Source organism: Caloenas nicobarica, chromosome 2 (assembly GCF_036013445.1).
Source record: "Caloenas nicobarica isolate bCalNic1 chromosome 2, bCalNic1.hap1, whole genome shotgun sequence".
Lineage (NCBI taxonomy): Eukaryota > Metazoa > Chordata > Aves > Columbiformes > Columbidae > Caloenas > Caloenas nicobarica.
Genome location: NC_088246.1, coordinates 142190098 through 142216633, shown reverse-complemented (window position 1 = coordinate 142216633; position 26536 = coordinate 142190098). Strand labels below are relative to the sequence as shown.

The window sequence follows — 26536 nt, the reverse complement described above, 5'->3', positions numbered from 1 at the left end:
TAAAACTATCTACATCAGTCGTGCATCAGAATTATTCGTCAGGAACCACTCTAAGTGCAGGTATCGTAAGGTAAGTCACAAGCAATAGGTGAATAAAGGGAATTTTTCTGCTTAAGTTCAATAACTGTACCTAATAAGCTATAATTGAATCACACTCCTTCAGAGAAAATACCTCTCTTTCCAAAAGGAACAAACTATAATTTCAGAGAACACTTTGTACTCGAAAGAATTAAGAGTATTTTGTCTTTTGGAATTTTAAGATACTTTTACCAAAGGTGGATAAATTACAGGGTTTTTCCACTACAAAAATCAGTAATCGTGCCCATTCTGAAATAGTAGGTTTTGCTATAATGAGGAAGTAAAATACATTCCAACAAATTTAACTATGCTTTAATCTATCAACAAATGAGGAAAAACTACTTCCTCTCCAAGGAAATATTTTGAAATGCATTACCTCACCTCGTTCCCTGTTAAACCAGACCAATCCAAACTCTTCACTCGACTACATGAAACAAAGCTGGATTGTAGGGTCCTGATTTGATGTCAGCTGGATTGGGATAAATCTGGAATTACTCCAAAGTAAATCAATTGAGGTACTCCAGACCTACGCCAGGGAAAGCTGAATCAGAATCCGACCCCAGACTTCTAGGAATTATGCCAAAGATGATATATAAATCCTTTCACCCTACACCTTGGAAAAAAGACACTGACTATTGGCATTTCTTTGCTCTAAGTAGGTCAGAAAAAAAAAAGGCAAGTAAAATCAGTAAAGCTACAAGGATTACTTTAATCTTTCTACTTCATACACCTGTATCTACACAGCAGAAGTTTCTCTGTACTTTTTATAAAGAGAAATACACCACTTACATGTTAGTATTTGCATTTGCCTTAGTAAACCTATTTTCTGGAATATAAATCAGTGAGGTTGCGGTATCTGAGTTTTAACTCATATCTATTTGCCCACCTGCAGAATTAAAATAAACATTTTTTTTGTCAGTTTCTACTTTCAGTAATCAAGTGTCTAAAAAAAAGTTGGTGTTTTTTTTTTCTTTAAACTTCAAAAAAAACCCACAAAGGTCTGCTCTGAAAGGAGATTCTTTACAAAATTCAAGAATACATATTCTAACATCACCCCCAATTACCAATTCAGCAAATTAACCATAGCAAAACTGAAACCGAACAACCTTTTCTAGCTGGTGCATCACCATGATCAGAGAAGACTGTTCTGCTGCCAACAACCTTGTCCTGAAAGCAGCAGGTGCAGGGTTGGACCCTGAGCTGCACAACAACAAATACAACTTATTCTTAAATCTGAAATTCAGCTTCATCAGTGATGTAAAAGCCAAGTTCTGCTCCTCAAACGCCTCTAGTCCACGCCACAGGGAAGGAAGGTGACTATGGCAGGGAGGAACTGCTGGCTGGCTAACCTGGACCAGTTTGGTGAGTCATCTGCCCACAACTATCCCACAGTGCAGTTCCTCGAACAGATTAACTTTTGCATCATCGTCATAGCTGTCTCCGTAGATAGTCTCCCAATACTTAAAGTTGCAGTTACAGCATTTATATTATGTTTTTAAGTGTTGGCACTCAGGATACTTACACATTTCCAAAATCATTATGTATTAACACACAAGTTTCTCACAAGATGTTGTGCTATTTTCCCTGCTAATTTTGAAGTGATATACTTGTACATATCTGTATGTGACAGGCAGTTATCACTGAAGGATTAATATGCTCAGACACACGTGTCATTGTATTGAAAACAGTCACTCTGAAGCAACTCCTAAGTTGTGCAATTACTATTAATAGTTTTAAGTTTATTCAAAATGCAATACTTTGTTAAACTCCACTGTACCTCCATACATGACCTGCCAAGGCAGCTGTGTTATTTTGGAGGTTAAAAGCTTTTGGAGTGCAAGATTCTAGAAGCATCACATACAGAGCCAAAGATCTGCCTTCAAGGGGACCTATGTCAGGAGTGAACTTCCATACGACCTGAACAGCCAACAGCCCTGTCACCTTTTGGAGGTACCAGTAAATCTGATGAAGTTTTCTCCAACATAAGCACTCAAGGTTCATTTTAGAAAACTTGTGTGCATACACACACACCCTCCACTTTGTACTTATGTGTGTATATATATATAGATATAGATAGATATAGATATAGAGATCTCTCTCTATCTATATCTGTATATAGATATCTCCCAGAGACTGATTTGATCTCTAAACAACCGTAACAATCTTAATGTAAACTTTCCAGAATATAGCTGTAGTATATAGCGTAAAAACTCAGTCTAGGGTCTACAGTTTTCTAGTGATTACAGAACATGTGAAGATGCTCCATGGAAGAACTCCAGAAGAAAAAATTGTTTTGGTTTGTTCAAGGGAAGGAAGAAAAGAAGTTAAAATATCCACTGACTCCCATTGAGCTGGGCATATATAGCAGTGCCTGCCCAGCAGTCAGAAAACGGCTCTTCACTGCTATCATTGCCTTACTAAAATGTGGAATAGCAGTGAAATTATGACTCTGTAAAGCAACTGTTTACCTATGTACTACATGCTATTTATATTTCCTGTCCCAACTGTTCCTCTTTATCACCAAGCAATAACGAAATTAAAAACAGACAGATGGGAAGCTGTCTTTAATATGCATAGACAGATACAAATGTACACAGATAAACATATGTATAAAGAACCAGCTTCCTACACCAATGCAGCACAACAGGTACACAGCTCTGCTGCTTCCTCGCTAGTTAAGTAACATCACGACCCCCCAAGCAAGGGAATCTAAAGCAACAAAGGGAACTATAGTTTCAAATGAGTAAGAGGAGCAACACCAGCTTCCTCCGAGACGAAACCTCATCCTCTCCACATGGGCCACACTACCAAACTGTCAACTTCCAAACTACTTCACAGGCAAAGCAGGAATAACAACAAAAGCAAGATACGTAGAGATGTTAAGTGTCAAAGAAACGTGTAAGAGGCAGCTCAGTAAAGTGAAATTGTATTGCAGGACAGAGCTTATACAGAGATAAGCACAGAAACATGATTACCCATGCAGAAAAGAGAAACACCTGCTTTTGGTTAAAAAAAAAAATACAGATTTTGATAACACTGGAATTTGGCATAGGTTCATGTGCATGACTAAAGAGATCTGTGCCTATTTTAAGGTCAAGCAGTTTTAGTGGCTGTTGGCATACCTAATTTGATTTCTAATTTTTTTTTTTTTTTAATTTTTTTTAACAAGAACGTAACTTGCCGGTGTCAAGTTACAGTCAAATACTGCAATCAATTTTGGAGACTGTTATGGAAGCAAAAATAAGAGGAATGAGGGAAAAGAAAGAGAAATGGGTTAAAATGACCATTACTTGTGCCCTATTTGATAACACATACTCTTAACAACACACAAGTTCCCACAACTCAGAAATGGTGAAATGCTTCAGCCAGGACACATCCCTATTACAGTTGCAGCTTCTACACCAACAAATCTGTACTCCTAATACACTCCAGATCCAAGGAAAGTCTCACAAATTGGTATTTAGCTCTTGTTTTCAGAAACAGTAGTCCATATGCAAACTCATAACACTTCAACTTTCAGCAAATGAAAATAATTATTTTCCAGCAAAAATGATAGTATTGAAAAATATTATATGAACATTTGTTGATTTAGCACTGAATTCTGAGATTCTGAATTCTCACCATGTTATTTCTCAAGCAACCCAGTCTGCTTCTTCATTCTCTATGTTGAACTGCAATTGCAAAGTGCATTGACATGGCATCACAATAGACAGACACCAGATTTTGAATATTCTCTAGTTACAGAAAATGACTTTTGGGGAAAAAAGCATTCGCTATCATTTGGAAGGGTTAGTCCAGTAGCTCAGGTGATAAACACTCCATATATCATCTAGTGGGATAAGACTGATCAGTCAAGTATGCATTTAGACAACACAGCTGAGCTGAGCCTTTCCTACACACAGTGTCTTCTGTGTATGCCATACTTGGCCCCCATCTGATCACGCAGCAAACTAATTCAACACATAATGCAGAACAAAAATCAAGAAACCTCATCTTTCGGGAGCTGGTTCCATTTTCTGCAAGATTAGCAAATTGTCCAATTCACCTCACATTAAGAAAATGCCAGAATGTGGGAAGACATAGGCTAAAGCTGGAAGCAAGATGGGAGGCACTGAGTGAGCTCCATCAGCCAAATAAACTGAAGGAAAGATGACAGGAATCAAGGCAAAACACTCACAGGCCTGAGAAGAGCTGCTGAGATTTAGGTCACAAGAAGCCTAGTACACATGCCTAAGAAAAACCAACAGTATGAGTATACTAAAAGATACAGAATACCACAAATCATGACAAGGCAACTAGGGAACCTGAGGTCTTGAACCTCAAAACTCCAACAGCTGACAGGCATTGTTACTTCTGGAAGAAAGTCGCTTTTAAATAGCAGCTCTCCACCTCTGTAGCAGCTATAATACAATATATTCATGTCAAATTAGCTTTACAGCTGTCTTTCAATCATTTTTTGCAAACTGGAGCAAACCATCAGTTTAGAAAGAAGTAGCTCAGGGGACAGAAGAACAAGACAACAGGAATTTTAGAGCTAGATTTCTAAAATGTGAAAAGCAGAAACTTCTTGCTCTCTACCAGTATTGAATTAGGTTCTCACAGTACCCAGGAGCACAAAATAAATAGCAGCAACACTATGAAGTGTCTACACTTGTTAATACCTTGTTGGCAGTAGGAAGGACATAAGGACTTGTTCATTCCCGAGAAAGAAATTTCATGATGACAATCTGAAAGTGCAGCTGTATTGCTTAGTTGTGCCCGTGCCCATTACCTTCCTTGTTAATCACTGCATCCTCAGAGGCCTAAAATTCTTCCATTTTACCCAGAAGCCTTCTTGACAAACTCATACCAGAATGTTCTGCCATTTATAGAGAGTTCAAGACACTGCTGGAAGCAGGATATGAGCATTAATTTGCCATCTCCTATCCAAGCCGAATACACAGATATCAAGCACCCCTATTGATAACATGGGACCTACTTGACTACCATAGTTTGCCTTTTTTTCTAGTTTGAGAGAGATTACATTCTCAGAGAGCAATTCCAGACTGTTGGCAGAATGTTTGCTACTTAAACCATTATATAAATGAACAGAGTGATAAAAATCTATCATTCTGGAAGCTTAGATTCTGCCTTCTTACCTTGTAAACTTTTTCCTGAACCCTTGGATAAGAGGAACATAGAAATTCACTACAGTCTCAGGAAACACTAGAGGGATGTGCTTTTATAAATGAGGAGAGGGGAAAATAAAAATAGTGGTGCTTGCACTATGTCCATAATTAGATGCTTTGTGATATGACTACTGTCACAGACAGTAACTACGAAAAGCAGATCAATAGCTATTAAATATGGGTTATACATAGACTTTCTGAACCTGGACAGCTGAAACAACTGAAAAAAAACCTCAGCTGGTCTAGTAGGATTCACTGTGCTCCTCATCTGATATAATGGCTGATGATCACAGAGTATTGATTCTATTAACAACTCACACAAGACAACTGTTCTCACTAATGTCACTTAGCAGCTGGAAAACACTACCATGCTCCTAGAGTACATTGTCCTCTAGTTTCATCCAAAAGGGATCCAGCTCATTAGTTCTGAGATCACCCTATGATGAAGTTCAAAGTACAGTAAGTCTAGACAACCAGAAGATCTCTTCAAAAGCACAAACTTGATCTGAACTACACCACAAAGGTACATAGAGGAGGTTTTGTTCAGAAGACAAGAGGAAAGCTGAGAAAAGGCAACATTTACTTACTAGGTTCCAGCTGCCACAGGCACTGAAGGGAAAACTGTGACTACACACACAGATTATCTTGCAACACCTACACCAACTCGGAGCCATACCCTTGGATTGCATTCTCTTTATTACACTTCAAAGTGCATCCAGTTGAACACAAAATCCCCCTACTGAAAATGGTGTTATATAATCCCAATACATTTTGTAATAATGACTAGGCAGATTCTGACAACATTCCTCTTGAAATGAACTGCATTCAAAATCTGAGCTCCTCAGTAAGAATACAGCCCCAAATACACTTGACTGCTTTTCTGTTCCCAAATCTGCTACCACAGTAAACGTGCCTGACACAGTGCACTTGGCTTCTCTTTTTAAACATGTATAACGTTGACATTTGCAGGAGTAAATATTTCAAGGAATCAAACTATGAAGTTTTACGTCTTCCTAATAAGCATTTAATTTGCAGCCAGTTGGAGCGTTTAGAATACAAGCTGGCAGAAAGAAAGGAAAACATAACTTGTTTACATCTTTCATGAACATGTGTACTGTCATGATTTTAAAAAAATGGGAAAATGTTACAACAACCAGAAAGTTCATTTGCAGCGGGCACTCATACATTCACTGTCTTGCTTGGCCGTCTACTCCTTGGCTGCTCAGAAAAGCATCCTCCTCGTCAGATCCTTCTCACCTGTATTCTCCAGATACTGGTACAGTTTACCATGTGTTGTCCCTATGGGTGTTTTCAGGAGCAGAGTACAGCACAGTTGATGAAGATGTCACCCAGTATTGCACAGAACAGAAAGCTAGAGTGCTTACTATCTGAAGTCTGGTTCTTCAGCAGAAACACCCAAAAGCAAGGCTCACTCACCCAGACTAAGCACAAGGATTTAGTCAGGACTGTCCCTCTGTCTTTGCCTGTAGGCAGCACACCACCACTGGAAGCTCTCCTAGGGGCCAGGCACAAGTACAGAAGAAATGAAGTGGGACAACACATACCTGTCACAGTAACCGGTTCCAGATATTTGAAATCACCACTGCTTAGCCCTGAAAAGGACCTCAAAAAGAAATATATTGACAAATTCATATGAAAACTATCCAAAATGACTAACATTGTAACAGGCACTTAGGCAAGCAAGGCAGATATTCATGTTGAGGCAACACCATGGCAGTGGAAGGACTTTTACAGCTAGAGCATTCAGAAATTGCCTACAGGCATCTTTGAACAAATTCACGGCAAAGGCAATTTCTTCTTTTGCAGGCAGAATTACCACAGTCTAAAATGTCAGATATCTTGCTTTTGAAGACTTTTCATATGAAAGTGTTTAGTAGAAAAAAAAAAGGTAAATTACATGGTCACTTCTGCTTGCCCAGCTAGAACATAGGAATATTAAGCCAGCCTGAAGCAAAGTTCTTCCACATCTCCTCTCCTCTTCAGCCACACATTTGAAAACACTAGAAGTGCAAGGAGGACAAGTGTCTGAAAGAAAAGCTGCAAGGCCTTTTCCAGGTGCTGTTGCAGCCTGCCTTTGCTGCTTTCTTTATTGAACGAGTAAGTTCACTAAAAGATTTTGCAAAACATTTGTGGGACATGGTATTTCTCCCTTTGAATGATAATATGCTTGAAAGGTAATCTTTTACCTAAAACATAGTTTGCTTCCTGTAGGGCAGCTCTCAATATAATCTTCACCTTAAACTTTGCTTACAAGTTTTCCAACTCAATATCAGATTTACTGAACTAAAGATACTGCTATGAAAATAAGTACTAAATTAAAATATTCCAAAAAGAAAGACCTTGAGCTTCTACATGAGCAAATGAAAAGCAGACAGGTGGGCCACAGAAGATAGTCCTCTGACTTCAAGTCTTACTGTACTTTTGCTGTCACCGAACAGCATACATGTACACTCAACAGAAAAAACAGCATTATGTGTCCATACAACCACATTCAATTGAACTACTATAACTCAGGTAAGAAGGAGAAAACAGCAAAGTACTGCTTCAGACCTGGAGCTAGCTTTACCACCTAAGCAAACTATATAACTATACCCTCAAACACAAGCCTTCCATCTTCATTTCCAAAGTCCTTCATAACGTTTCTGCGCCCATATTATCGCATCATTGCCCAGTCAAGACCAATTTCTGCTTTCAGCATTCTTTGATGACAGTCTCTGCTGACTGCCAGATAAGAATGTGTCTCCTATTCTGACAGTCATGCTTGTGGGCTGTTCTCCACGGCTTCCACAAAGTTACTACATTCCTTCAAAACCTTCTTTGTAATGCCTCATGAAAGGAACAGTGCTTAATCATCCCTATGCTGATCCAAATAACTACTTGGTTTCCTTGTGCCCCTGCAAGTGTATCTAACAGTCTTTCCCCAATTAAAGGCTAGGACTCAAAAGTGAAACAGCAATACAGATAATACATTTATCCTCCTCATTTGCATCAGTTCCAAGACTAAAAAGGACAGAATTCAAGGTTGAACATAAAGAAGATTAGTCTTGTGCTTAGTTATAATGTCAGGAAGGACGAAGGCAAAGGAAACAGACACAGGCTTGTCCTTCTCAATTTGCACAGGCTGAATTTAAAGCCCCCGGTTTGGGCACAAAGGTATTATGGCATGGAGAGGGGAAAAGAAACGAGCAAAGAATATCAAATAGCTTTAAAAAAAGAAATAAGAATTTGCCTAGAAAGGAAAAAAAAAGTTAAGAAGGGTCCAACAGGACAAAAAAGGAAAAAAATTCTAGGAGGAAAACAGCATCAAAAGAGGTTTAGCAAGGGATTTCAATCTAGATAAAAGTCCTGAGATTTAATACATATAGATAAGTAATTAGAAGAACATAATACTGGAACTTTAACACTCTAAAACAATACATAACATTCATGAAGAACGGTCTCATGGGAATCAATTACCATAACTTAACACATACAAGTCAAGCAAACTATAAAACCACAGTTAAGTGTATAAGAACACATTTCGAATAATACTTATCAACACATTTCATGAATTTGATGACATTATAAACAATCATACTTAAAACTCAGTGCTGCAGAAGATTGCGTTCAGCAGCAAAAAAAAAAAAAAACCCACACACAAACACAGGTATAGTTGCATTAAGCTGACAGACATCGAAAAGCAATGCACAATGCCTCACACCTCATTTCTGCCGCACTTACTGGCATTAACCAAATTCTTAAGCCAAAGAGCACATACAAAGCATGTTCAACAGAACACCATTTTAATCACTGAAAAGTTCTGTTCCTGATGTACTTAAGTTTCATTTTCTTATAAAGTAGACATATTTAATTAACATTGTGGTTTTAGAAGTGCTAGTATCACCTGTACAGAATGAAGAAAAGCACAGAAAAGAGGAGAAAAGCAATGACCTTCAAAATACTCCAACTTAAAAATTCACTAAAAAACTCTGTACTGTGGATTGTGTGTCTCACTGGGTAAAATTACCACTTATACAACATTTCTGATTAGAAAAAAAAAATTAGCATAAAACTAGAAGTTGAGCCATTACTGTCAACTCCAAACTTTTCTCTCAGCTCAGGAGATGCTGCAATAGCACAAACAAACAAACCAACCAACCCACCCACCCAAACTAACACAGAAACTGAGCTAAGAATGACACAGCATCACAGTAAAGCTCAGAGGTACAAAGGCTTTCCTGGGGGCTGATGCTCTCTTCAAAAACATACAAAGGGAGAGAGTTTTTTGCTTTCAAAAAATCTGTAGGGTCCAATGGACAATAGCTTCAAACGATGCTATATATTTTAATCCTGATATATCTTCAAAACAAACATTCTTTGAAATAGTCCCTTTCCAAAGGATATATATCACACTAAGTAAAGGTCAGAAACTTTATTTTTGCTCAGGGGAAGTCATGAACATGCTCATTAGAGGTTTCACTTGAGGAAAGAAATGCAGGATCAAGCAAATACATTTTTGGGAACTAAACTTTCTTGCTAATTCTGGTCTTTGCTGATATCAATTTCTTGGCAGAACAGTTCCAGTTGGAGCTAAATTCACTGAAAGTTCATTTTACTACCATTTTCCATAGAAATACCCTATTTCATTCAGGTGTTTTTATTCAATGATTACAAAGATTCTTATGACAATTGGTTTTAGCCAAGTATACTGTCACATTGGAAGTTAAAACACAGGAATTTGTCAAAACATTTCTTTTTATAAAACACTTTCAGACAGTAATTTAAGAAATAAAAATTCAGGCTGTCAACTTTATAAACCATATCCTCAGAAAAAAGCGTGTTTTTATTTACATTCTTGTTAGTCAAAGATAATCATTCTATGGCACGGACCCAAATTTTACCCTCCTGAGTGTACATACCACTGAATAATTTGTTCAAATGTCAGTTGCAATTTTCAAAAATCCCTTCTTGCCTCTGAATCTTAAACATCTGTAACAAATACTTGTTTTGAGAGTGCTTTACATTCATGACACTTGACCTTTTGCTGTATGCACCACAAAATTTAAGTTTCAAATACCATACAAGCAGGAAATCTGATCATTCCAGCAATAGCTATCTGTATGGTCCAATATCAAATACTAGTTCCGGGTTGCACAAAGTCATGGGCTACAAGTCTTTTTCTGTAACTTCTATAATTAGTTGTAATTTGCTGGTTCTAAAACACATTTCTCATGGAACACCTGACCTCAAAATCTTACCTTAACATTGAAAAAGTACTTAGCATTTCACTATGGGTGTGCATACATGTGTGTATGTGGCACATGCATGAATGCACATAGATTACGTGTAACTACAGAAGGCAAGCATATGCTTTGCGAGTGGCATACCTAGGACTAGAGATTTCTACTCCAGAAACAAAAGCCTTTTAGCTCTGGAACTGTAAAAGAATATTACAAGAAACAAACATAGTGGCAAAGTCTTTCCCAATGTTCTTGCTGGCTTATATCTAATTATTGACATTAAATGTTAACAACTCGTCAAGCACCCGACCAAACACTTCAGAGCTTCACACAAATTGCAATTTTCTTTTGCATGATCCTTAATGTAACTGGAGGACTATGTTGAAATTAAAATGTGAAAAAGGCTTAAAAAAAACCCCACACAAACAAAGAACCACCACCAAACATCTCTAGGGTTAACATACCACACTAACAAAAAACCCCAAACACACACACACGTTCAACATTAACATATGCAAGTATTTTTTTAACTAAGTTAGAGCTGTAATAAGATTGAGCCACTGCATATTTCAGTTTCATTGTGTCAGAGGAAATCTTTCCTGAACCTGTGAAATCGTGTAATGGACTAATTATTGCAAGCAACTAAACAAAAAGCTCTTTGGGACCCATACATGTAAGGAGTCCTGCAAGTACATTCAGGCAAGTACTACAACTTCTAAAGGGAAAAAGAGAATTACACTCCAGGATCTTTAAAGCACTCTTTCAATAATAAGACCACACTTCTGAAAAATGCCCAGTGCCCAGTGGTGAAATCCATTTCTTGTCTACTCATAAGAAAATTCTGGCAGAGCACTATTAAGATGCTTTTACATCTGCAAGAAGACAGCTACAGCTCATACGAAAATAAAAATATGCATGAAGGAAGATACTAGCCATGATGAGAACAACAATATTAGCTTCTCAGTGTGGTGGATGCACTCGACCACCCCACAGCCAAACCAGTAGCAGTTTGGTCCAGGCTCCAGAGAAGGTAAGGGCCTGAGCCACAGCCAGGCCAAGAACTACTTCGAGGACACCCACAGGGAAGCAGAATGGCACACTAAACACCGGTAACTTGCAGGCACAGGGAGTCTCATGCATACTTTTCCTACTGTATGCAATTTGACTATGAGTCAACCACTTCATTCTATAAGTACAACAGCCTGGATGAGCCCACTTTGAGCTCTCCCTGCTAAATAAGTGAGCTGTACGGCAATGGTTTTACTACTCACAGGTCAGTGAATGAGCCCAATTTAAGCTCAATATTAGTTATTTAGCTTAAGTAGATGCATACTGAATGTAATGGATTATTTAGAAATATAAGTTTGTATGATTTTTAATATACTCTTTGATTCATGTTACTTGGTAGACTAGATTTGCTAAAATTTTACCAAAGGCAACTGCAGACTACACTAACCGCTTGCAAGATAAAGTCTAGCTTGCATTTTGCTGGGAAGGATAGAACTGACTGGGAAAACAACGATCCAAGACTAACGCAGAGACATAACAGACATCTGCAAAGCGGGGCCTATTTTGCACTTTTGCACTATCCAGACAAAACAGCACCTGCAAGGATATGGACCAAAACCAATGTTTACAGCTGAACAAAAAACAAAGGCCCACCTGGAGTCAGAGAAAAAAGGTCCAATGGGGAGCAAAAGGAACTGATGGTGAAATATTGCTATTGGACTGAATCACAGTGTTTATGGTCTGTAAAGATATAAGAGTTTGTAGTTCTCTATGCTTGGGCGGAGCTCTGTGCAGGTACCCAGCTTGAGCCAGCCCTCCTGCTCTTCTACTCCATTAAATTTTCATTTTTCTAAGAATTTTGTCTCCTGAAAGTCTGCTCTGCATTTGGCTATCAGTCCTCGCCTGAAAGTTTGCTACTGGAGTTCTAAAATACAGACTCCAAAGCAAACAGTTATCAGGGAGAGAAGAATCCTGACAGTTTGCACCACAACAGATACAGGCCTTGCCTGAAAGTTTGTCTCCGGAGCCCCAAGACACAGACTCTGGAGTGAATGGTTATCAGGGAGGGAAGACACCTGAAGGTTTGCTTTGTGAACGGCTATCGGGTTCCTGGAAAGAAGGTAAGCAGCATTTGGCTTGGCATATTTCCCCCATGCAGTAAATAACAGAGTGAACCCACCACCGAACTCTTTTAAGTCACACTTCTCTCTAAGAAATCTAAATATTGTTCTGCAGCAAGCAGAACCCTAAATTACTCCCCCATGACACTCAGAAAATAAGAGGAAGTGCAGCTTCACGTGCCTGACTCTTCAGATGGCTTTAAAGAAAGTGACCCATAGAAGCTATGATTCTCATCAACCTTCTCAATGTTAGAAAATCATCCATCACGTTTCTTACCTGAGCTCCATCCTTTAATTTCAAGATGCATTCCATTGTATTGATAGTGATGACGACTGGTTCTGATCCCAATTTTGTCCATGGCACATGAATCCGAAGTTCATGAATATGTCCGCTTAAAAAAGTAAATGGTAGTTTCAGCTCCTAACAACAAAGAGTGGTGAATTAATTACTGAAACATATTAGAATTCAAGACACATTTGTAACTTAAAATAGTACAGTTCTAGCACAAAACATAAGCCAAAATTTATTCTCCCTCCTCAAATCAGCAGCGTACCACAGCGCTAGGCAACTGGCTTTATTATCACTTGCACACGTACATTACAGTTCATTTGTTCAAAGGAGACATTTGGAATACCATGTCCTTGATAATAAGAGAAAGTTTAAAACCACCTCTTTTGCATGAAGCTACTCCAAAAATGTGTCGCTATTCAAGGCACAAGTAGAAATGAACCCCCAGGTTCCTAACTGTCGTGTTTCTTAGTAAACTCAGGGACATAAGCCTTTGTTCAGAACTTCAGAATTTCCGTGGCAAAATTGGGCAGCGTGGAGCTTCAGCACCTTTGCACTTTGACTCATCTTAGGTACTTACATGCTTCAGCTCAGTACTGCTGTGAATGAACAGAAGTTAAATAGAGAGGATCCATGAAGCTCTGAGGTCAAGCAGGCAAGCTGCCAGGCAATTTCAGACAAACATCTAAAAGTGGATCAAAAAAGCCTGTTTTCCTGCATTGCTTGACCACAGACCTATCCCTGCTGAAGTTCTACAAGAATAAAATTTGAGGAAAAGTGGATTTTATATTTATATTCACGTATATTATAAAGTCTACCCGTTGAATATTTCTGTGAAGCTAGTTAATACTATTTGCCTAACATCTTGAAACTGTAATCGAAACTTAGTGACGTGTTTTGTAAGCCCACTAAAAATTTTGATTTTTTCCAAGGTGTTACCATGCCACAAGTTCAGAGTTCAAATAAACCCTATTGCAACTGTGACAGATCAGCATCCTGAGAACACCTCTAATTAGTCACCCAAAATGAAGTCAACTACTCTTACACACAAATACCAAGCACCATCACAGCCACAACAGCTGCTGAAGTGAGAAATTTTAAGGAACACTCCCTCCATTCTGCTGCTGCTGCTTCCGCAGCCTTTCTGCTGGTACTATGAAAAAGTTCATCTTGCACCCAGGAGCTCAGAGTAGACGAAGTATATTCACTGCTGACAAAATCTCCAGAGAAGACATCTACACAAAATTATAGCTCTATTTTTTTGCAAAGTGTAGCTTTTGGTTTGTAGATTAATGAAAGCTCATTAAACCCCAAGAACTAATGAAGCTAAAAAAAAAAAACCCACAAACACAAAACAACACACACACACATCCGTCTCATGTCAGGGAAACTTGATTTCCACCTCAGCCATGTTTATACAAAGTCACATCTAATTTCAAGTCATATTCCAAAGATGACAGTTATAGAGTTTCTCATAAAAACAGTTTGAAGAAAATTGTTAATTTGTTTTTATAAAGCATTTTTTCTTCATCTCATTCACTAATATACTAAAGAATTTTAGCCAAAAGTCTCTCTCCTAAAAATTCAGCCTTAGGCTTACAATCAACACAAATAAAATTTTAATCCAGACAGTTTCAGTTAAGCCACTAAAAAAAGCAAGTACTGGGCAGTTACAGCTACAGATGTCACTATGCTGATCACACAATAAATGAAGAAGCGCCTTATGTTCCACAGCTAGGAGGGGTGAGAGGAACTAAAGAATTAAATGATCCAAAAAAAATGTGCAATCTAAAAATACATTACAATTTAATAAACAATGCTTTCATGAATCAAGACAGCAAACTATCACTATTAACAGTAATAGAAATAAATTCCCTTTCCAGAATCACAGAAACACAATTTGTGTCACTCATCAATATCACAATATCTATTTAGAGCCTGACTTGTGTTCACAAGTTAAAAGTTGACTTCAACACACATTCTAGGATAGATCTTTTTCCATTATTTGCTGGATGGATTTAACACATTCTTAATTTTGTCTGGTTAACTGTAAGGCATTGAAAGAAACTGCAGAAGTAGGAATTGTTTCAAAATGAGGTGATATAACCAAATGCACAGCATATTTAGAAGACACAGTTCTTCCATTTCAAAGGAATTTGGATACAAATGTTGTCATTATCCTAATTTCGCAAGCAAGTTTCCTTAAAGCAATGCAGAGAAATCTTTGCCATGCCATTTCAGTAGACAATACAAAACAAATGCGTGCTAAATTTAGTAAATTGTTCATAATATCATGTAACAAAGACCATTTTTATTACTCCTTCCCTGTGCAATCTTTCCCCTTTCGTTAAGTACTGCATGAAATTCTTAATTTATCTTTTGTACTTATGACTGATTAGACTTTACATTTTAGATTTTATATTTATGCCATATAAATCCTTCAAAAATTTGATAGGACTGAAAACAAAACCCCTGGGCTTGACACATAAATAACTGACTGACATAATGCAAGGCTGCAGACTAGATTATCTTAATTGCCCTTGCCCCAAAATCTCCCCTTGCTCTAAAATATAAGGCTCTACCAAACTTTGGGGTGATAGGCAAGTACTGTTTTCTCCACATTAGTATTAACTCAAATACCTTCTCCTCACATTCAAGGATGTATTTTACAAGTAACCCAGTGGCACATAACAGACACTTATAGTAAGGATATTTTAATGCACTCTTTTCCTTAAAATTATTTTCAGCACACTAGCATTTTTCATATTTTTTCTAAATTATTTCAGATATGAGAATTCTACACTACCAGACAACCTTTAGATCAAGTTCTCCTTTGTCTTCCAGTCAAAGACCACTTGACCTTCCCCTTCTGAGTTTGTAAAACAGCTAACATCATAAGCTATGATGTTATGGAAATATACACAAGCAGCAAAAAGAGCTCACCAGGTATCTTATCCCTTTCGTACCATTGTGTCAACAGAAATATTACAAAAAAGCTAGTTACCAAGTTCATAGGTAGTTCTGTTACCTCTGGTACCATAGGGACTGCACATGACAGTTGCCAAAAGTGCCTAAAAGGCTTTTCCATGAAACAATATTTAAATATCAATTTTAATTACAAGAAACTTTTTGGAAGTAGTTTTTGTACAATGTGCCAGTTATTACTCCCAGATGGAAGATTTTTTGGAATGCTTAGTTCTAATAATTGAATGATCCAGGACAGGAAAAGAAAAACTACTATCAAAGTTTTATTAGATTTAACCTTCAACTAAAGATAATTGTTATAAAATTAACTGGCTACACAGAAAGTGACGTAATTATGTACAAAAGCTATATTGTACCTAGAAGGTTGAATCTGAGTACAAACTAGTACTCAGTTTTCACTACAGAACTGGTACTGTCAAAAAAAAAAAAAGGGGGGGGGCATGGGAAGGGGAAGGACAGACCCTAAGAGTTATTGCAATAACATTCAGCTTACTTTAATGAGAACATAGAAAACATACATAAATATACATAAAAATATGCAAAGTGTTTTCAGGTACTGAAATATTCTCTTTGGGTCTGATAAATCTTCTATAATATGTCAACAACGATATTAAATCTGATTTCAAAAGTTACTGGTTCCAACTCAGTCTCTAGGAGACAGACAGCAGTTTACACTCCATTCTCAGCTGTTCTTTGAGATTCTGTGTGGTGGCCCAGAAGAGTGCAACGTGACATGGGAACACCAACAACAGCTGAAGCACAAGGAGCAAGAGGAGAAAGCACAGACTTCTTCCCAAATCCGTTACAAAGTGTTTTGTCCAGGTAGTTTGGCACCTACACTAACATTCCCAAATAATCGTGTGTAGTTCCGCAAAAGCTGGAATTCTCTGAAAATGTTTGGGCTCCAGACAAAGATATTCAGGATACGTGCACTGGCATCCAAAACCTGAAGCATGAAATTAAGACTGAATTCATGCCTGATAAGGAACAGGGAGCCAGGCTGGAGATAACAGCCCAGGACAGAAAGGATGTTAGAAGTGCAAAGCAGTTAAGGTGACTAAATTTGGATATTACGAATCCATCCAGGCAGAGAACACAAATAGAATAACATATACACTGGTAATTTTTACAGACTTGAGCTTTTCAAGGGAGCTCCCTGCCAGCTGCAAAGGCTTGGGAATGTTGTATTACCAAATACTACACTCTCAAAGAGTTTTGCTGAGCAGGCATAAAGCCGCATCCCTTCTGCAAAAAAGAGAAAGACACCCTAAATGCAGTCTGTAGGTCCAGGCAAGTTCCAAAGAATAACAGGAGCCAAATTAAGATCACTACATTTCACACAAAAAAACACAGTCAAATAGTCTTTTAAAGAAAAAAAAAAAACCACCACACACACACAACAATCAATCAATCAGAGCTAAGTTTTGCATTCACTGCATATTCACATCCCATTCAAGTTGATGAGTCTTGAGCACAGACATATACAGCAACATTTGCCTCTACAACAGCCACAACAGCAACAGACTCTGCTGGGTATTTAGGTAATCAGCTGATACACAGGCAGGCACAGATGAGGCCAGAGATCACCTACCAGCAACTGCAACTATTTGAAAGGGAACAACAGAGACAATGGGAGCAAACTCCTAATAGCACCAGGTAATATAGCAAGTTTGATATATCCATCCAAGGCATCATCCGTTATTAGGATAAACTTTCCTACACGGCACAGCACTGCAACAGTTTACCTAAAAAAGAGGTTTTCACAACCAAGACAGGAGATTTCAAGACTCAACTGGAAAAAAAACACAAGCTGATGTGACATAATGCTGGCAATGGCTCTGCTCAGAACAGGAGGTTGGACTAAGTGACCTCCAGAATTCCTTTCTGATCAGTCCTCCTTTGATTCCATAAGACATACATTTTAAAGGCTTTGAATATTCACAGGAGGAACATGTCCTACCAACTACAGTCTAGTATCCACATCAGTTGTATGGACAAGCTGTATCAAGAAAATGAGGAACTAAAACACAGTTGCCTTGAGAGAAAATACAGAGGCCACCAAACACTTGAAGGAAGACAAATCAGGCTCTTTACAGAAGAAAATAGGACGGGATCTCTTGAAAGATTGTCTCCTTCTCCCGAATAGGATCAGAGATACTTAATTAACCATTCTTCTGGCACGTTTTAAAAGGTCTTCCCTGACAGAGACCATTCAGGCTCCTTAGTCTGCTCCAATGCCTCATAATCTCATTAAAACATGAGAAAGTTTTCCTCAATGTCCAATCTAAGTGTCCCTGGGTGGAATTTATTTCATTATTTCTTGTCTCGCCCATACAACTCTTGCCCTATCTTGTCTCACCCTATTCCTGGGCGCAGGACTCTAGCTAAGACTCGCTACACCATGCACAGCAGAAAAGAGCTCTATCTGTCTCACACACTCAACTCCTTAAGCTGCCAACTCAGATAAGCATAGAAAGAAACAGTCCCTCCGTTAAGACTTAACCAGTTCATATTAACAACAGGCTCCAAATTCTGTATCAAGTGTTTTACTTGGTCAAATCCATCTTTTTAAGGCTAAGTCTTACAGAGCCTCTGATCTAATCCACACAAGCCAGCTGATCAAATCTGTCTCTCAACTACTCTTGAATTTAAATACAACTGGAATCATGAAAACTTGAGTCTTAAAACAATACAGAGAAAAAAAAAAAATCTGTGTTTAGTATGCATAAGTAAAGAGAGACTCTACTTTGTGACATTCTGAATTAGTTGCTATACACAATTAGTAAATACGACTGGAAAACAACTTAGCTAGTGTTCATACTGTAAAATAATGGTTACTGAAAGAAGAAACACATCCACAAAAAAACCCCACACCTTTCTCTTCACACCCTATAACCTACAGAATATGCAAAGCATTACCACTCATTACTAAACAAATGGTGTGAAATTAATGCAAAAATAACTAAATGCAGGGGGAAAAAAGGTCTTGCATAAGAAGAAAAAGAGTACTACATGAATATTTATCTGTGCAGACCAACATAAATTAGTCAACTACTTTTGAATTGAAGGCACAGACTGCAACTACTATAAACATAACATACCTGTTCAAGTACATCCAACTTTAATTCAAGTTTACTAAGTACAACATCTCCTCCCCAGAGCGACAGCTGTAGATCTGAAGGCTTCAAGTTCTTTATGTAGCGATTCACATAACTCATCAAAATAGGGGTCACATAGGACTCCAACATTCTGGAAGATTCCTGAATTACAGATCAAGCACTAGGAAACAAGACAAGACAATGAGATATTATTCATAAGCCTGTCAGCTTAATTTTCAATAAAGCAACAGTCACACTGCTTGAACGTACGAAAAATGACACTTCAAAATCTGTTTTCTGAACATATTTGTCTACATGTAGAGATACATATACTTACACATAAAGATGAAATATATAGCAAAATGAAAGCACAGCTATTTGCATTTACAAATATCCAGCTTTTATATATATATATATATATATGAACTAATAACTGCCTTGCTTACCATCAAAAGAGAAGCCAACCCAAACAAACCAAAAAACAGAGAAGTCAGGCAGCCTACTGTGCTCTCATAAATCTAAACGACAGACACCCCGCCACTTTTAGCTGATAAAAGTCCCTACTGAAACACCACCCAGACACACCTCGCCGAGCTCCGCACGGCAAAACCCCCAGCCCCGTGTGAGCAAACCCATACCCTTCAAAACCCGAGCTGAAGGTACGTTTAAAGCCTGCCAGCGCTCCCCTCCCGCCCCTCAGAAAACAACAACCCCAGCCCCGCCGCCCTGAGGAGACCCCTGCCCGCCCCCACCGCCTCTCCCGGGCATCCCCCGCCCGTACTCTCGGGACACCCCTCACACCTCCCCCAGCCCCACACCCTCTCAGGACCCCTTTACCTGCCCCTCCGAACCCCTCCGAGGCTCTGTGCCCGCCCCCAGCCGCCGCCCTCCCGGGGCCGGCCGGGCCGCGGGAGCCCCGCGCACGCAGCTGCTGCCGCCCCGGCTCCGCCGCACGGGCACTTCCGCGTTCTCCGGCGCGTGTGCTCTGCTCCCCTGTCCGCCGACAGAGCCGCCCTCCGCCGGAAGGGTTTGACGGGAACACCGAGCGGGGCCGGAAGCCGGGCTGGAAGCCGGAGTTGAAGCCGGCGGAGGTCACGCGGTCCGCCGGGAGCGGCGGGGCGGGGCGACCGGGCGGGGCGCCGCGGGAGGGGGCGGGGTTTTATGCGGGCGGGGAGGGGCGGGGCGCTAGTGGCCGTTAGGGAGGTGGGCGGGGCCGGGAGGGACGGTTGCTGCGGCGCGTTCCCGAGCGCGGGGGCTGGGGAGGCGGCGGGAGGGGATCTGCGCCGGGCGGGCCGGGGGAGCCGCTGCCTGCGCAGCGGGCTGTGCTCCCGGCACGGCGGGGGAGCCCGAGGGCCCGGGCTGTAACCCGCGGCACGAGGAGTCCCGCAGGTGCGCGACTGTTGGCTCCAGACAACTCCAGCTCCAGATTTTCACAGAATCACAGAATGTTAGGGATTGGAAGGGACCTCAAAAGATCATCTAGTCCAATCCCCCTGCCGGAGCAGGAACACCCAGATGAGGTTACACAGGAAGGCGTCCAGGCGAGTTTTGAATGTCTCCAGAGAAGGAGAATCCACAACCTCCCTGGGCAGCCTGTTCCAGTGTTCTGTCACCCTCACTGAGAAGAAGTTTCTTCTCAAATTTAAGTGGAACCTCTTGTGTTCCAGCTTGAAGCCATTACCCCTTGTCTTACTGTTGGTTGTCACCGAGAAGAGCCTGGCTCCATCCTCATGACACCCACCCTTTATATTTTTATAAACATTGATGAGGTCACCCCTCAGTCTCCTCTTCTCCAAGCTAAAGAGACCCAGCTCCCTCAGCCTTTCCTCATAAGGGAGATGCTCCACTCCCTTCATCATCTTTGTGGCCCTGCGCTGGACTCTCTCCAGCAGTTCCCTGTCCTTCTTGAACTGAGGGGCCCAGAACTGGACACAATATTCCAGATGTGGTCTCACCAGGGCAGAGTAGAGGGGAAGGAGAACCTCTCTGGACCTACTAACCACTCCCCTTCTAATACACCCCAGGATGCCATTGGCCTTCCTGGCCACAAGGGCACAGTGCTGGCTCATGGTCATAATCCTCACAGCTGGCATGTGGATGATCTGGAAAATAATCGTGGGCCCGTTTTTTTCAGGGTGAAGTGCAGTAGGAAGTGCCTGTGGGCATGGCTTTGATGTAGGTAATGAAGAACCTTTTGCAAAGGCCTCTTGATTTGAGTTTTAAAGAAAAGCCTGGGATATGCCCGCTGAGCTTTATGTTCCTCCTGGAAATTTGAAATCCTGTGTGTTTAATCTGCACTGTGTAGTTACACGGCTGAAAACAGAAAAGAAAGCAATATATGGCACCTGGGGTAGGTTTGTATGAAGCAGAGCCCAAAGAGTGAGACCTTAGGCAAGAGTCCACCTCCTGCAGCAGGACGTATGTTGGAATCTGGCTGAGCTAGTCAAGGTCTGAAGGCTCCAGCTGTCTACTCTGCCTGTGGTATACACACGCCAAGTTAATCATGAATCTACCCTGGGTTTACATACACCATTGCCTCACTTGCTGTGCCATCTTCATTGATGAATCACTGCTTGCAAGGTAGTATTCACCTCACAAACAGATGAAGCAGCTTGGACTGTGTTGCCTGTTACGATGAAGGTCACCACTCCCATGGCTCGTGGGGGAGCGTAGGGCTTGACTGTTCTTCTGCAGCTGTGGGACCTTAACCTGTAGCTATGAGATGGTAGCAGACAGGGTGAGGGACAGAAACATTTTAACAGCAGCAGTGGTCTTTAATTAAGGATGTGCCTCTGACTTGTGATTTCTCTAATGCTAAAGTTCTTGAAGGTTTCCTTTACACAACCGCTGTGCACTTCTGTCCTGCTGCTAGAGCTGTGGGAGTGGTGGATTTTACTGGTAAAACTGTTTGGGACTCTGCACTGCAAGCCAGTTCAGTGAAATAATCTGTGTTAATAGAATCAACCTCGTTCATACCAGGGCCTCCCTATAGAGTTGCATTGACAGAGCAGAGGGATGTCCCAACAGATAAGTGGAATGTTGAAGCACACCCTAAGCATGCATCAAAAGCCCTCGTATTCAACAGAAAAACATTCCTGCGTGTCTTTGTCCATTCTGTGATTACTTTTGAATGACACATCAAATCAACGCTGGAATGTTTTCCGAAACTTTGGAATTGAAAAACAACGCCCTATTTTGGTGAAAATCACTAAACTAGAAGAAGAGTAGGGAAGACACATAGTGCTCCTGGCAGCTGCTTGGCAGACCCAGCAGCTCTAACAACTCTGTAATTTTCCTGGCAGTTATTAGCATTTCGTTATAACTACCTCCATCTCAGTTCCAGTTCAAGTATGTTGACGCCCTGAATAATTTATTTCCTACAGAAGAAAATAAAATATACAAAAAATAGGAGGAAGGGATCATGCAGGAATCAGTCTTTGACAGAAAGGAAATGGACGGCATGAAATGAAAGTAGCTGGAGAGGGTTACAAGAGGTCCCTGACGTACAACAAGATGAGAGCAGAGCGCATGGGGAATTTGGAGGTAACAGGCAGGTGATGTGTAGTAATGAACTTGAGCATAACTAAAGCAACTGGGGCATGTCTGCTGGAAATGTCAGCTGCCTGAACTAGTCTGATTTATTCAATATTTCAGCAATAAAGTGAAACCTGCAGGATAGATGTAACCAAAAAGTGCAGATCTAGTGGTACGCACATCTTGTTCGTTCGTATAACTTGAGTAATTCTGAATCCCTTAAGAACTATCAAATATAGGTATAGTTCAATCTGGAGACTGGAAAAGTGTACACAAGACTGCGTAACATCTGCCCAGAAGTGAAAAGAGGACAGGACTTCAAGGAAGTCCTCAGGAAATGTATCTACCTGCAGAGGACTATACCCTGATAGAAGAGACTGTCAGTGTGTTTCTGTCTTTGTGTTGTTGCTGCTATGGGTGATTTGCTATTTTATGCAACAGAAGTGGGATCAGTGAAACACAAAATGGAAAGGGAAACTAGAGTTCACAAAAAACGTGGAAAGTCAAGAAAAGGTAGAGGATAATTAAGTGAATATTCCACTACCTGAGGCTGCAGTCAAGGGGAGGAACAAGGAAATTAGACATTTAAACAGATTTTTTTAAAAAACCTGTATAGCCATTATTAGTTAATTTATACCTCATTTGTTCACTAAACCAACCTTTTCTTTTAAGCACCGCTTTGGGAAGACCCCTGTACTGATGTTGGTGTTTGACAGGTGTCGTGCTTTGAGTGTCAGACCTTGAGCCTCCTGCATGTCAGGAGTCATGGGAGCAGAAGGGTTTGGAGGTAGGTTGGCCCAGGCTGTTCACAGGACATGAGAGAATCTGAGGTTACTAACAAGGAAGGTTGGGAGACAACCTGTGAGGAACACCTATTTTCACTGAACAAAGATTTCCAAGCCTCTTAGCTCCTTCACTGCATCTGTTAACTGATGTGGATACTTTAACTGGGTTAACATGTCCGTCCTGCTCCAGTTCTGCCTGTCCTGCTCTGATGCCTCCAAGTACAACTACTTGGATGTGGGCAGTTGGTCTCAGGAGCCCTCAGTCTATTCATGTGGGAGAAGATCTTGCTATTCTATGATTCTTTAGAGCCTGCTGACGTGCCCTGTAGCCAGTATGAGACTGACAGCATGGAAGAGTTGGAGATCCTAAATAAGCAATACTAGCTGGGATATTTTAGAGAACTTGTGAAGGCAATAAAAATGATGTGGGCTTCTTTCTCCTTTCCTGTTCTAGATGCTAAAACTTGGGCTAGTTAATTTGCAATGTTTCTTGGTGGTTCCTTTTTCTACTTTTACTACAAATTACTATTTGTAGTAAATTATATTGTATGTCATATATGTGTATATAAATGTGTATATATTATAACATATAGAAATATATTATAATGATATTAAGATTTGTCCCTCTGTTTTACTGGGAATTTCTTGAGCTTGTGACTAAACTAACTAAAATTATGTGTCTTCTAATATTTGTCAGACATTTAAAAACTACATAATCTGTTTCACTATTAGAATTACATAGCTCATTAGTGATATCATGTATCTAATTATTAGATCGTATATAGCCGTCAAACTGTGGGAAACAAAAATTGCCATGACACTTTTATCACTGTGGGCTTATTTTCAAGTTCATCAAAATGCACATATTTGAAATTTGGAAAAAATAAACCTATTTTTTTTTTTTTAATTGCACATAGGATTTCATTGTAATCTGAAAGTTGGGTATATTCTAGATTCAAAGGTGCAAATGATTGTCTATTTTAAGTTTTGTTCATTCTTCTATTCCCTTAATTTTGAAAACCCCTTCAGCTATAGGCTTTTTAAGTAGCATTTTTTTCAAGTGTAAAGGAAAACAGACTGAATTGTGGCACCTTTAAAATGGAAAATCAGTGTTCAAAAGAAAAAAAAATAGAGTTTGTAACTATGATTATGTGCCAGAGTCTGTTGAAACAGTTAAGTTCACACTAAGTATAACTGAAAAGTATTAATTTAGTGAGCAAAGGTCACAAATTTCTGGAAGCAAGCAGCTTTTGATACGTAATCCCAGCTCATTGCTGCCTCATCAGGCTTTCTAGGAAATTGCTTTTCCGAGCACTTTCTAAATCTCTGGTAATTTCAAATCCGTGTCGCAGCTTGGGGACAGAAGGTTCATGGCCCTGGGGAGCAAGGCCCATCGCTGCAGGTTCGGGTGCTCCCCCAGCTCAGTGTTGCTTCTGGCAGAGACCCATGGCTCGGAGGGAACGGGGCAGACGTCTGCCGAACCCCCCAGGGGAGCTTCGGAAGGTGCGCAATGGAAACAACCACCCTGACCAGAGTGAGCAGGGCTGGCTTGGAAAGGGTCTGGTCCAGAGGGCGACGGTGCCCTCAAATGTAGGGATTTAACTGCAGTAACTGCTGTTTTAAAATGTAGACTGCACACCTAAATTATTTTTGCATCCGTTCTGATTGTTTGGGGAATTATTAGACCTCTGATAGAGAGGCTGTGTTGTGTCTCCAGAATACCCGATGTACTGAGCTGTTATTCACACACCAGGATGAATGAAAGACAAGATAGAAAATCTGAATTGAACAGAACAGGAACATACAAGCAATGCAGTTCTGGTCCTCTAGGAGAATGATTTCCAGGTAAATCAAAAGAGGTGTGCATTCCCATCCAAACCAGGAAAGCTAAAACTTGAAAGCTTTTTCCAACTTTTTATTGAATTGGTAACAAAGGAGAACAATTACCTGTCTTGCAGTAGTGAAATTTGAGGGTATATAAAGATATTTGACCTATTCCGATATGCTCAAAGTGTTTATGTATCCTTTGGGTATAAAGAGGTATCTTTGACTTCTACACCTAATTATGGAATACATCAGAAAAAGTCAGCCAAGAAGATATTATTTCTGGTTCCAGTACATTAAACGTATGTTTGACAATTTTAAAACCTATACGTAAAGAAACATGTAATTTATTACTGCCTCGAGGCACGAGGAGATTTATGCGCTAAAAGTTTCACACAGGTTTTTGCTTGACTGTTGCTGCAGTGTTCATGCAAAACATGTATTTCTAATGACAACCTCTATCATACATTCTTTTAAAATATTCCTGCTTTTCAAGAGTTAAATGATCACTTTTCTCTGATATTTATATATTTCTATTTACAAAAAATCACAAATATATACTTTTATATGTATTTGTAAATAGAAATAATTTTCAATAAATATGAAATACATAAATATACTAGAAATATATTTCAAATAAATATTTCTAAATACCACTCTGCTATTGTAATTTTTCCCAATTTAAAAAATATTATATTTTACCAAAAGATAAAAAGTAACTGACAGCTTCTTTCTGTTTCATTGGTTGGTTCTTTAGAGGCTGGAGATAGAAATGTCAAAGCTCAGGAATGTTTTTGCTTGGATTGTGTTAAAATCCCGTTTCCTTCATTATTTATTGGCAAAACTAGTTTCTCAGTGAAGCTGTAACACTCTGTGATGCCCTTTCTTTGGCTTGTCCTGCAGCTGGAGCCAGGGGCATTTCTGCAGGAGCTGAAGTCTGTTCTAAAGTTTCTTCATGTAAATGAAAATATCCTTAGATATGATTTGCATATTGTAGAGCTGATATTAATGAGTATCAGACATGTTGAACAGCTACAAGAACTGCAAAGCCAAGAAAACATGTGTCAGGTCCAAAAGCCACCCTTTGAACTGAATTGGCAGCCACAGCTCCGTGCGAATAAAATCTTCATTATTTCAGCAACGATCTCCTGGGTTTCTTGGACTTTATAGACAAATAAACATGGGTCCTAATACTGAAATCAGATTGTATAAATCGAGATCAGACTATGAAAGAGACAAAGGATTAGAGAAAACATGTAAAGCATACAATTGGGATACTTGGATCTTTTATGTGAGGAAGGCTTTTTGTCATTGCTGGAACTTTTGGTAATTTTTTAGCTGTTCATACTAGCATATAACTTAATAGCCCTAGGTAGACTTATCTTTTTCTCTCCAAAAATTTACAG

The 26536-nt window shown here is 39.7% G+C and overlaps 1 protein-coding gene across 6 annotated transcripts in view; it reads right to left on the bottom strand.

The window, feature by feature from the left end:
- VPS13B (vacuolar protein sorting 13 homolog B) overlaps window positions 1-19940 on the bottom strand; it is a 459420-nt gene extending 439480 nt beyond the window's left edge. For 5 of the 6 annotated variants that reach the window (XM_065627244.1, XM_065627248.1, XM_065627247.1 and 2 more), the window contains exons 1-3: window positions 19829-19940; window positions 18991-19168; window positions 12893-13036 (exon numbers count right to left, since the gene is read on the bottom strand). In XM_065627244.1, coding sequence (XP_065483316.1) covers window positions 12893-13036; window positions 18991-19137 — 291 coding nt within the window. In that variant the 5' untranslated portion in view covers window positions 19138-19168; window positions 19829-19940. Of the gene's footprint in view, window positions 1-12892; window positions 13037-18990; window positions 19169-19824 lie in introns of all 6 variants that reach the window. The other variant, XM_065627245.1, reaches the window with a different exon arrangement.
- Window positions 19941-26536: the final 6596 nt, after the last annotated feature.